The 13,741-nt window shown below is 36.5% G+C and overlaps 1 protein-coding gene across 1 annotated transcript in view; it reads left to right on the forward strand.

Moving 5' to 3' along the window:
• The first annotated feature begins 601 nt into the window (after positions 1-601).
• The window catches only part of kcnn3 (potassium intermediate/small conductance calcium-activated channel, subfamily N, member 3), a 37,046-nt gene continuing 23,906 nt past the window's right edge, over positions 602-13,741 (forward strand). Inside the window, exons 1-2 of the mRNA XM_073847055.1 lie at positions 602-895; positions 10,459-10,580. Coding sequence (XP_073703156.1) covers positions 641-895; positions 10,459-10,580 — 377 coding nt within the window. The 5' untranslated portion in view covers positions 602-640. The remainder of the gene's footprint in view (positions 896-10,458; positions 10,581-13,741) is intronic.

The raw sequence follows: 13,741 nt of genomic DNA on the forward strand, positions 1-13,741 counted from the left end.
AATGGCTGTATGTTGAGTTATTTTCATCTATACTCTAAATCTATACTCTAAATCTAGACAATAAATTGTCCCTTGAGAGGATATGCTAAAATGGTTGCTCACTATAGTGAAATACTGTATTATTAATGAAATTATTTCATTTTATCTGCAGGTTTATTTACTGGTGTAAAATTAATAAATGAATTCAAAATTCCTGAGTGAATACACAGTTATGCTTATTCTCTAGGTTTTTGGATTTTAGCAGCTAATTCAATTTTATTATTTTATTTTACCAGTTTTTTTCATTCTTGTGTAAAATGAATAAATAAATAAATGTTCTACAAAACTCAAATGTACATGGTTTTTAATCGCTTTACACCACTGCATCTAATTTGGACACAGTGTTAGATTAAAAGAACAGTTAATAAAGCTTTTATGGTGGCTGGGTTTTATTTCTCTGTGTTATGTCATTGTTGCAGCTAGTGACTGCCGTGTTCCCTTGAGCGTTTTTAAAAGACCGAATGCAAATTTGATATCCATTATGTAAATTGAAACTTCGCTGGTAAACTCCACTCAATTTGCACTGTTTAACATTCCCATTCTGACTTTTCCCCTTCAGCTCTTCGTCATTGACAACGGTGCGGACGACTGGAGGATCGCCATGACCATGGAGCGAGTGCTGCTTATAGCTCTGGAGCTGATCGTGTCGGCGGTTCACCCGGTGCCGGGAGACTTCAAGTTCATGTGGCGGGCGCGGCTGGCCTTCTCCTACGCTCCCTCGCAGGCGGAGGCAGATCTAGACATGGTGCTGTCTGTACCCATGTTCCTTAGACTCTACCTCATCGCCCGAGTCATGCTGCTACATAGCAAGCTCTTCACTGACGCCTCCTCCCGCAGCATAGGGGCACTCAACAAGGTCAGAAGTCAACTTTTTGCCTTTCCTTTCTTCTCATTCCCTTTCTTTTTAGCATGGCCCCATTACCCCCCTGCTGGTTGATAGTGTATTCTGACAAAATGCATACTTCTGGAGGCTTCTCCATTAGCCAAGCCACTGCCATTGAGATGGATAGGAATGCTAACGTCTGGCTTCCTTCAGATATTATAGACAACCTACAGTAGTCCATCCCTCATCAGCTTGCCGGCTTTTCCCTTTCTATCTGGCTTCAATGGCCCACTTGTGCCTAGATTCAATAAACACATCCTCTCAGGAGAATATGCCTTTGTCCCGTCCGATTGTGACTGCATGTCAGCGCTGAAGGAGCTGAATCAGTTCAGCTGAGAAAAATGCAGTACACAGTGTGGCTGAGGGCAGTAAAGTTTGGTTTTATGAGGACAATCATGAGCACAGAGACCTGTGCTTTTCATCGCTGGAGGAAGAGGTTTTGTGTGTGTTTATGTGGTTTGTTCTGTCTCTTGAGAAAGATGAACCTGTCAGCTTTACTGATGGTTTAAAGATTGTACATTTATAGGCTGGTTCACATTTACCCAACAGACAGCAACAGGGTTCACACACTGATACAACCTTACGGTGTTGGCGAAACTGCTTTAAAACTGCTTCAAGCTACTAAATGATAAAACTAGTCAAACTATAGTCAAACTGTCAGTAAAACCAGGGGTTTGAAACTTTTTGACTCCCAAAAATAATGTTTCCTTTGCTAGGGACCCAGAAAAGAAACAAACTAGGGGATGATTATAGACTAAAATATGTGTGATTATTTAGAAAGCATAATAAAAGCATAATTGACCCTTCACAAACTACTTGATTGACAGGCGATCTGACCAGTCAAAACAGACTTTTATTACACATTTTTTTAAAAACCCTTAACTATTATTGTGAAAACGCAAATATGTTTATTGTATAGTTTTAATTTAAACTGAAATTAAAACCATTGAAATATAAATAAATACATTTTAGCTTGAAGTAAAATAACATTTAACTAAAATAAAAATAAACAAGTGTTAAAGGTGCCATAGGATGCATTGAGAGAATATTTTAAATTGTTCTCTGATATCTACATAGAAGGTATATGGCATAGGAAAGGGCAAAAAATCTCCAGAAATGATTTTACAGGTCCATTTACAACCCTAGGATTTGCCCCTAGAATGAAATGCTCTGTTTTTGCCTTATTTGGAAGCTTCATGAATATTAATGAGCTCTGCTCTGATTGGATGTTTCACAAAGCTGGCTCGTCTCTATAGCTGGCACATGGATAAAAATATATATTTAATTAGGAGCTCTAGCCGCTTTTAATATGCGGTTTGTTGAATCTGCCGTTTTGAATCGCGGACATCTTAGTCTGTTTACTGTGATGCATGTGCTCTGTATAAAGTTATAATGCAGAGGGAGTGCTTCTTACCACACAAGTTGAGCTGCTCGTCAGTGATACTCGGGATCTGTAAATCATTCGCCATCATCTGGCAATTATTTCTCCACCATTCACCATCATCAGAGCAGTCATCTCTCTGTTTATGTGGTAAGTGAAATCCTATGTATTACAATGTAACAGGCTAGCGCTAGCATTAAGCATTAAGCTAACCGTGTCCCTTCTGTGGCTTGCCTTGTTTAACTGATGTGCTGACGTTACTGATGATTGGGCGATGCAAATTTTTGCGTAACTATTAACAATCTCGGCTTTAACACTGACTGTTTCGTAACAGTCGGTGTTATGTTGGAATTGACCTATTTTTCGGTGGTCTTTTGCAAGCACTAGATTTATATAAGAAGGAGGAAACGATGGTGTTTGAGACTCATGGTATGTCATGTCCATGTACTGAACTGTTATTATATAACTATGCCAAGGTAAATTCAGTTTTCCATTCTATGGCACCTTTAAAACTGAAATTAAAGAGACATTAAAAACATTATATAAACATTAGGGCTACCCTCCACTAAAGATTTTTCTGGTTGACTAGTAGTTGTTCATTTTAAGCATTAGTTGCCTAGTCGCATGTTTATTAATAAACCAAATAAATCATAATAATGAGCCATTAATAGCCTACATTTGAATTGGTTGATTTAAAAGTAGACACTTCACTCTCTATCGATAGCCTATATTTTTCATGTCTGTAAGGCAAGTATACACCGAGTTTTGAAGTTTTGCACTAAATTTCACAGAGACAGAGGCAGCAGAAAGCGCATCCTTTTTGCTTTCATTATTTTACAAAAGTGCAATGTTTTGTTGTTATTGTGAGTATAGTCTCAGCCTCAGACGTCACGCCCACGGAACATTGGCTAAACGTCTGATGCATATGGTACACTTAACTGGAAACACTTTAGTAATTTCGAAGTCGTCATCTGATTAGTTGAATTTGATCGGATTTCCGGGAGATGCGGGTGTCGCATTTTTTCCGGTCCACCGGGAAACAAAGCGCAGACTTATTTACTCTGTGTTTTGCTAAGAGGTGCTAATGCAGACGTTACTGTTGTTATACACTTTTGCAACGTTCGCGAAGATATTACTGACTTACTGCTTGTTCTCCCTCTTCTTCTTTGACTTTCAATGCTGGTTATTTCAATGACTGACTTGTTGCATGCCAGTCTGTTGTTGTGGGGACATTTTGACTAGAGATCGACCGATATGGGTTTTTCTATAATCGATGCCGATGTTTAGAGGTCAGGGTCAGCCGATGACCGATATGTGCTGCCGATTTTTTTGGCCGATTTTTAGGGCCGATATCTTGAATTTCTCCCCTTTAGTTGCATGCTAAAATGTCACATTAATAATAAGTGGATGCACATCATTTCTAAACTTAACATCATGAACAATTAACACAATTAACCATCATTTTGATCTTGATTTTGTGCACTGCACAGTATTAGTATAAAACATTTAACCAAAGTTAACCAAACAAATCAAACTGACCAAGTATTAAATATATAAAACAGACAATATAAAAACTGTCAGTCATTTACATAAAAGTTTAAGAGCTGAGATTAATGTTTAGATTAATGTTTTAAATATAAAATTTTGAATACAGAATTAATATTTATATAACTGAAGGGACCTGCCAGCAGATGGCGGCAAGACACTGATTTAATTACTGAATCATATCATTCATTTGATTTGTTCGAACAGCTGATTCATTCCTGAATAAAGCAAGTGACTTTATGAATGGAAAATTGAATCAATTCACTAGATTCGTTTAAAAACGCACGTTCATTCATAAACTAAACAACGCTGTGTTTAAATGGAGATGCACAGCGGCTCAGTTGTGACTTGTTTCATACTCCTTTTGATGACAAAAGAGAGCAAAATCTTACTTTTGACGACGAAATAAAGCAAAATTAGGCAATAGGGAAATTCGCCTGCCACCAACCCGCACCTATATTTTTCTCTGATTTATCTAACCGCACACGATCTTCCTATTACAATTATTCTAATTCTTAGTTTTGCATGATAATATGATGAATGGATGGTTCATTTTAACAGCTGATCTGCATATCGCTGCACACTTATATAGGCTTAATCACTCGTGCTTTTAAGCCAAATCCATGCTGAAAAAATAACGTTTACTGACATCTGGACGTGAACATAGTTATAAACTCGCAGTATCTGGGGTGACGGAGAGGACGGTGCGGGTGCGGGCAATACACGGGGCTGCCCGCAGACGTGCCTGACTTTAAATCGGCGCTACTAAACATGGATATCGGCCGATGCCGATATATATTAAAAAATGGCAAATATCGGCCGAACGATATATCGGTCGACCTCTAATTTTGACGCCCCGAAACGTGACGCTGGACGAAAATGAACTGTGATTGGTTGTTTGACATGTCGGTCAGCGCTTTCTGACCCTGAATAGACAGCATCGCAAACCAACACGTTCCAGGTAGATCGTAAGGACATCAATAAAATAGTCCACGTGACATCAGTGGTTCAACCTTAATATTATGAAGCTAAAAGAATAGTTTTTGTGCACGAAGAAAATAAAAATAATGACTTTATTCAACAATTTTCTCTCTTGCGTGTCAGTCTCCGCCACGCATTCACGAGAGTACCATGAAAAGACATAAAAAGTATTCTCTTAGCTTCGTAACATTACAACCACTGATGTCACATGGACTATTCGAATTCCAGGGGATAAATATCACGGTATTGGGGTCGCTTCAACCCATGGACCTGAAAATTCTGCTTTAAAGTAGCCAAATTCCATGGGAAGATTGCAGACTTGGCAACACTGTTACTACCTTTCTGGACCTTGAACGTGTCAGTTGCATTGCTGTCTATGCAGGGCCAGAAACCTCTTGGATTTCATAAAAAATACCTCATGTTCTGAAGATGAGCAAAGGTCTTACGGGTTTGGAACGACATTAGGCTGAGCAATTAATGACAGAATTAAAATTTTTGTGAACTATCCCTTTAAGGACAGACAATAATTCAAAATATTAATAGAAACTATTAAAATTACTAAGTAAAATTACTTACTATCTCAGAGAGTACTTCAAGTATATGACTGACTTAAAAAAATTAAGAATCCTTGCTATAAAACATAGCTATAGTTTTATTAATTTACCAATATGAAATAGCTAGCTGACTATATTGAAGCTATACTTAATATTGCAGTTAAGTACAGTATTTCTCTTGCTCAAAAACAATGAATCTTGATTCCAGAGCAGTGACAAACAGCATAGTTTTATTAAATATTTCTTTATAAATAAGACCCAATGGCTGCAGATGCCCTTCTGAGGAGAGACTTGACTTTGTGTCTTTTGGAACTGCTTCATTCACATGAGCCACTAAAACTAAATAGATGAAAGCTGAGGACATTTAGGAGAGAGCTTTTTATTATAATGTAGTTGGCTCAGCTGTAATGCTATCTGTACAACACAATGCGATTATAAAATGTCATGTCGTTTTGTCACTTTACGCTGCTACTTATTGGAAAAAGTGTCTAGTTATTGCAAAAGCTACATTATAATGAAAGCAGCTGAACTACTGTCATGCTACTAAAATTAAGTTAGTAGATCCAACAAAACCCATTTGCTGTTTGGTGTATCTTGGCATTTACTGGGTCGAAGTGAACTAGCGTTCAGACGCGGCTTCGGTTGAAGGTCATCTTTGGACAGGAGCTTCATCTAATTGTTTTTGCATTGTTAGGATGCAGCGTCACAGCTCGGTGTCAGTTGATGTGACTGATGAATTTTCTGTTGTAATGGATTTTATGATAGATGGCTGTGCGTTTTTCAAGCAGGTTTATCTCGGCTCTCCTTTAGATGGCTGATTGATGTCTCCAAATATTGTGTATCTTTTCAGCTTTGTGCTTAAGAGAGACTGAAGATTGACTACTGTGGCTGTCAAGTGTTTGATAGTTCAAAGTTTGAGTTGTGTCCTTGGGTGCCATTAAAATAACCCGAAACAGGTGAAAAGAGTCCCTCTGTACTTTAATTTGAATGGCTGATTGGAGAGGGTAATCACTTTGTCCTTTGAGGGAAGCTCTTGTTTCAAAGAGATGTAAATGCAAATTCTCTTTCCTCTCATGTGCTGTTTTATCATTAATGATCGTGTGGTCCATCTTAGCTCAGAGATCTCCGCCTTCCCTCTGGAGAGCTGCCCTTTATGCGACTTTTAAGTAACACAAATCAATAGTAATGACGGCCATAATGAATATTATTGTTTTCTGTCAAGTATAGATGAAATAGCATACTAACAAACAATGGCAACACTTCTAGTTCATCAAACACCCCAGAAATAAGCTGCATGAGATTCAAACTGAGCTAAAAATGAAAACACAAGTGAAAAGCTGAAATTGGGGCTTCTTGTAAATTTCAGTCAGGACACACCTAGTGTTTCACATTAATTTTAATAGTTCAGGTCACAGTCATTATTTTTTACACGAAGACATCACACAACTTTTGATCTCTGACAGCTGTTTTAATTCAGTGTTGTTTTCGTCAACGATGACGATGACGAAATCATTTAGTTGACGCCACTTTTTTTCATGACGATAATGAGACGATGACGAGATAAAAATGGCTCGTTGATGACTAAAACATGACGAGACGTGTGTGAGTTTTCGTTGACGAGACGAGAATAGACGAAAATGTTAGTGGGTGGTCCGTCAGACGTTTAAAATGCATGACATTTCCGCTTATTGTGCATGCCAATTAAAACTTAAAGTATCTGACTCTATGGCAAGCCGTTTTAGCATTAAATACTCTTTGCTATACTAGTACGGCAAGCCGTTTTAGCATTCCATCCTTGTTTGTCTTTTATGTTCTAAAACATTCCTTCATTATTGTAATTATTGGTGAAAATATAGTCGATCCCGAAGCTCACATTGTGTTGAACTATAGATCTGCTATTTTCAGAACTTATAAGTGACACTACCCAACAGCAAAATACTTACTGACCTACATTAATTTGTTAAAAGACTACTTTTTTCCCTTTTTTTGACTAAAACTAGACTAAAACCTTTTTGACTTTTCGTCGACTAAAACTAGACTAAAACCTTTTTGACTTTTCGTCGACTAAAATTGGACTAAAACTATCACATATAGAAGTGACTAAAATTTGACTAAAACTAAGAAGCATTTTAGTCCAAAAGACTAAGACTAAGACTAAATCTAAGATGGTTGTCAAAAACAACACTGTTTTAATTTCCATGTGCAACTGCTGCGACAAATATGAGGCCAAATGTGATCTTTTGATGGTCTTAATATGAATAAGACCCCATCTCACCAGCACAGCAGCTTAAACCACCTTTTTGGAGATGATATGCCATTAAAAATGTTCATTACTTTATAAAAAAAAAAATCTTTTTTTTATTTTGTAAAGTGCAGAAACCAAACTGGCTTTAAAGGATTAGTTAACTTTCAGAATTAAAATTTTCAGAAAATTTACCCCCCCCCCCCCTTCAATGGACTTCAATGGGGATCAATGGGGATCAACAGGTTGAAGGTCCAAATTGCAGTTTCAATGCATCTTCAAAGGGCTCTACATGATCCCAGCCCATGAATGAAGGCCACGATATACTTCAAGCGAAATTAAAGAATGAACTGGCGTGACGTCATTTCAAACAAAATCTGGCCAAAACAAAGTTTGTTTTGTGTTACCTTTGGAAGTTTGAAATGGCTTGCCAAACATACTTTCTGGAAAAGTTTGTTCGGGCTGCAGAACACCTTCACATTACCATTAGTCCATGTACACTGCCTTCTTTCACACAGAACTCTTCTCTGGGTTCATTTAGTCTGTTGAGTCCTTGGAGGCGAGATGTCCGCTGGTAACAACATGAAGTGGAGAATTTTTCATGTTATCACATTTCACATTTCTCCACTTCACATTCCTTCTTCTTTATTTTGTAACGTGTAGAAACCAAACTGGCTTAATTAGGATTAATTAGCTTACAGAATGTAAATTTTCTGAAAATGTACTCAACCCCCCATGTCATTCAAGATGTTTATGTCTTTCTTTCTTCGGTTGAAAAGAAATACATTTTTTGAGGAGAACATTCCAGGGTTTTTTTGGAACTCTTCTCTGGGTTCATTTGGTCTGTCGAGTCCTTGGAGGTGAGATGTCTGCGGGTAAAAACATGAAGTGGAGAGTTGCTTTATAGTGCCAAATAAAGTTGCTTCTAATTAAATGAGACACTGACACTGTTTTTTTTTTTTAATACTGCTTATTGCTTTTAAAAAAATATATTGAATAAAGTGCCATGTAAATACATGTGATGTGACTTCACAGGAGTGCTAATTTGCGGAGCTTGTGCAAACATACTCATGTTGCTTTTGAAACACAGTTTCAAAAAAGTAGGGTAGGGTGAAAAATGGCATCTCATTTTCTCCTCCAACTTTAAAATCATCTGACATGTTGTTTTACCTTTTTTTTTTTTTGTGAAGGGCCATTTGACTTTCTTTGCACATTCGCTTTGTAAATACTGGATTGTTACTTCAACTGCATCATGTATGCATGATTATGTAATGCATGAAGTCGAGCTAGTCCAAGACGAGCATTTAAGGTTAAAAAGTATATCTTTTTTTGTTTGTTTTAAGAAAATGGCCGATCGTTTCACTAGATAAGACCCTTATTCCTCAGCTGGGTTTGTGTAGAGCCCTTTGAAGCTGTATTGAAACTGCAATTTAGACTTTCATCCTGCTGATCCCCATTGAAGTGCACTATATTGTGAAAAATCCTGTAAGTTTTTCTCAAAAACCTTCATTTCTTTTCGAATGAAGAAAGAAAGACATGAACATCTTGGATGACATCCAGGAGGGGTGTTTAAGTTATCGTTCACAAACATTTTATACAATTTTATTTTGGAAGTGAACTAATCCTTTAAAACTATCAATCAGTCAATGACAAAAAATATTCAGGTCAATTTGTATTTATGCAACAAATGCTACCTGTGGTAAATATTGTTTTACTTCTCTGTGTATATAAAACAGTTTTCCCACTATGTGTGCTATCAGTAAATATATGTTTGATGTGCGTTCAACAATGTCTGACAAATTCATATAAGAAAATTACAACTTTAATGTAATTTTTTACTATAAACCAAGAAACTGGTGTTTGTGAGGGAACAACCGTTATGTAAAATAAATGTAAACTTTAAAAAAAAATTCAGTTAGTGAGCCACAGTCAACACTTCTTATTTTCATTCAGTTTATCTATCTACAGCTGAGGTCAAAAGTATACAGACACCTTGCAGAATCTGCAAAATGTGAATTATTTTATTAAAATAAGAGAGATCATACAAAATGCATGTTTTTTTTAAATTTTGTACAGACCTGAATAAGATATTTCACAAAGAAGACATTTACATATAGTCCACAATAGAAAATAATGGTTGAATTTATAAAAATGACTTGACTCAAAAGTTTACATACACTTGATTCTTAATATATTGTTACCTAAATAATCAACAGCTGTGTTTTTAGTTTAGTGATAGTTGTTTATGAGTCCCTTGTTTGTCCTGAACAGTTATTCTTCAGAAAAATCTTTCAGGTCCCACGGATTCTTTGGTTTTTCAGAATTTGTGTGTATTTGAACCCTTTCCAACAGTGATTGTATGATTTTGATATCCATCTTTTCTCACTGAGGACAACTGAGGGACTCATATGCAACTATTACAGAAGGTTCAAATGCTCACTGATGCTCCAGAAGTAAAAACTATGAATTAAGAGCCAGGGGGTAAAAACATTTGAACAGAATAAATACATAAACACATTATTAAATACGTTTCTTATTTTGTCTAAATATCTTTTTTTTTCATTTAGTACTTTCTTTCAGAAGCTACAGAAGATACTTATATGTTTCCGAGAAAACAAAATAAGTAAAATTTACCCTGATTTGTAAATTCAAAAAGTTTTCATGCATCTGGTGTCCTTCTGAAGCATCAGTGAGCATCTGAACCTTCTGTAATAGATGCATACTGTATAAGTGCTTATAAAATAAAAAAGTCTAAGTTTATCTACTGTGACAGTGATGAATGACATCCAGGCTGAAAGGAATCACCAACCCGTGATTGTTTTTCTCTTTTCAGGTGCACTTTAACACACGGTTTGTGATGAAGACCCTGATGACCATATGCCCAGGCACAGTGCTGCTGGTTTTCAGTATCTCCCTGTGGATCATCGCTGCCTGGACTGTAAGAGTGTGTGAGAGGTGAGAGAGAGAACGAGCGTGAGGAAGAATGAACAAATGAATCATTGTGTTTCCAACTGTACCTTTCTGTCTAGACGCTGTCAAGTTTCTTATGCTTAATGAGGACTCACCTGAATCCTCACCAATAAGTGGCACTGCCTGGATGATAACACACCGCTTGAGGTGTGCAAACACTCACTGCTCTGTGGGGAGAAAAAAAGAGACCAGAGAGAAAGAGGGATCGAAGGAAAGAAACAGACAGAAACGGAGCACTTTCATTCACACCCTTGTTTCCAGAAGACCTTTCTAAACAGCGTTCCTCCTTTTCCAGACACTCCGGGCTGCAGCCAATCACGATGTGCATCAACAGATTTCCCATGTTGCACCTTAAAAGGGTCGCGGGATAAACTAAGCCCTCAGGCCAGCGAGTGGGTGTTTCCGACTCTACCAGTCGTGTTGTCATGGTTACAAACTCTGGATGTGCGTTAGTCTCGGGGTAGACGCTGTAAAATATTGAGGGTTCCCCGGTTTGGGGACCTGAGGTTTGATGATTATTTTGATAGCGGCAGACTCCAGCAGTGTGATATGAGTGACGGTTTGCGCATTTGAATTGCCACGTCTGATCAGGGCAGCGTCGTTGTGAGCTGAGCCTACAGGGATCTGCTCTATTTTTATGCACTGCACTCAAAGTCATCATGTTAAAGGCCCTTTCCAGAGGAGGAGTCTTCCTGCAGGCTGTGTGCTGCTCTTACTCAGTCCAGCATGCACACAGTGGACTGTAGCCCTCCTCCTAACTGGATGAACTTATTTTAACTACATTCTTGGGAGGTTGATATCATGCCTTGAGAGGACTTCAGAGAAACTGCGTACTGATGCTACTGAACAAATACAGTAGAAATCTTCGGTTGTCTTCTGCCGTTATTGGCCGTATTTACTTTCTTAACACATTCTTGGTCTGCACAATTCATTAGGTCACACTAATTCAAAAATAAAACAAATAAAATCAGGGTCTCTGCGGATCCTTAAAAAGTATTAAAACGTCTTAAATAAAATAAACGTTTTTTTAAGGTCTTAATGTATTAAATTTCGCTAATTTTCGATGTGTGGCATTAAATTTCATCAGGACGGTATTAAATTTAATTTGTGCCGAATGAAAGAATATGTTTGGAGAGATATTTTCCCATGCTCGTCCATGTCTAACAAGACTGTAAAAAGTAGCGTGTGCCCATGGCACAGGCATAACACATTTAGGGGGCAGTATTTTCCCTGTAGGCCCAGTGGAAACAGACGAAGAAGTATTTCAGGGTGGCAGACGCGAGCCAAGATGGGCAAGTGCAGGTTCAATGATAATTGGCTCGAGGATGAGAAATATCGCGGCTGGTTACAGAAAACGACAAAATACAAAGCGCGTTGCAGACTTTGCAAAAAAAAAAAACATGAAACTGGGAACAATGGGCTGCCAAGCCCTTGACGCACACATGAAAGGCCAGAAGCACGAGCGCTATGCTGAAAGTCAGGCAACAACTGTCCCCATTCAGATGTATGCAGAATCGGCAGCTACTGCAAATCCAAACGCTAACGTTACGCCCGCGTTGGTGTCTTCGGGGCCCAGTACATTAATCTCATAACATCTTTTATTGCACTTTTAATTTGGCAGTGTAAATTATGTAATCTGACTGCTAACAGCCATATAGAATTTGATAAAATGCAATAATTTCAAAGGTGATGCATACATTTCAAAAGTAAAAGGTAAATCAAATATGCAGATTTAAGATGTAAAAGCTAATGGAGCACTGATGAAAATATTGCTTCAGAATAAATTGTTTACTTCACCAGATATCTCTAAGTGGTACTTTTATGGGGACATTTGTGTGGAATAGTATCTGCTGATATGAAAAGTTCACTGTACATCGTAGTAATAAATATAATCTGACAGCCATGAAATTTTGTTTACTTTGTACATTAAACACATTAAATATTGCATATATGCATGTAATATAATGTGTATTTCCATTACAGGTTTAGGTCTTAAATTTCATATAAGGTGGTATTAAAAACGTCTTAAATTTCACTTGTTCATATCTGCAGATACCCTGAAAATGACATAATTTACACATTTATTTATCGATTTGTGTTTCTTGGGAATCAAATCTATGACCTTGGCGCTGTTAGTGTCATATTGAGCTGCAGGAAGTCTTTAATGTATGCCTGCTCACGCGCTCTCAAAATGCTCTGTAGAAAGTCATCTAATGGTTTTTCTTTCCAAAACTAAAAATATTTGTTTTAGTTTTAAAATTATCTGTTGTAATTTTTAATCAAAATAAGCCCTATTAGGATGATAATTGTTTCTCATGGGGGTTATTTTTGCCATTTAAAGTGGGTAGTGATTTTATTGCCATCCGAATCCAGAATATCAGTGTTGGTGGCTGGTGTCTCTCACCAGTCGCGTTAAAATTCCATGTTAAATTGCCTATGGGCAAACAGTTAGAAACCCTAAAGTTTAATTTAATTTATTAGTTATTAATATATAGTTATTAATTTTATTTAATTTTATTTTTGTTTTATGCTGAATTAAATATATAAAAACATTTAATGTACATTTCTTGAAAAGTCTGTTTGCAAACGGTTAGAAACCCTAACGATTGTTTTATTTTATAATTTTATTTCTTAGTTTTATTTTATTTCTTAGTTAAAATTTATTTCTTAGTTTTATTTTATTGTACTATTTTATTTTTGCTGTTTTATGCTGAACCAAAGGTATAACATACATTTAATAAGTTTCTCAAAAAGCCTGTTGGCAAGCAAATAGAAACCTTAGTTTTTAAATTAAATTAAATTAAATTTTTTTCTAATTTTGTGTTTTATGCTGAATCAAAAGTATAACAAACGTTTAAGAAAAAGCCTGTGGGCAAACAGTTTTATTTTATTTTATTATTTTATTTTATTGTGAATTTATTATTATATTTATTTCTGGTTAGAAACCGTTGGTTTTTGTTTTAGCTTATGTTTTTTTACTGATTTTTCATTTTATTTGTCATTTTATTTTTATAAATGTTTATTTTAGTTTATTTTATTTGCTTTGTTATTTTATTTTTATATATATTAGGGCCGGGACTCGATTAAAAAATTTAATCTAATTAATTAGAGGCTTTGTAATTAATTAATCGAAATTAATCGCATTT

The sequence above is a fragment of the Garra rufa genome, chromosome 9 (genome assembly GCF_049309525.1).
Source record: "Garra rufa chromosome 9, GarRuf1.0, whole genome shotgun sequence".
Classification (NCBI taxonomy): domain Eukaryota; kingdom Metazoa; phylum Chordata; class Actinopteri; order Cypriniformes; family Cyprinidae; genus Garra; species Garra rufa.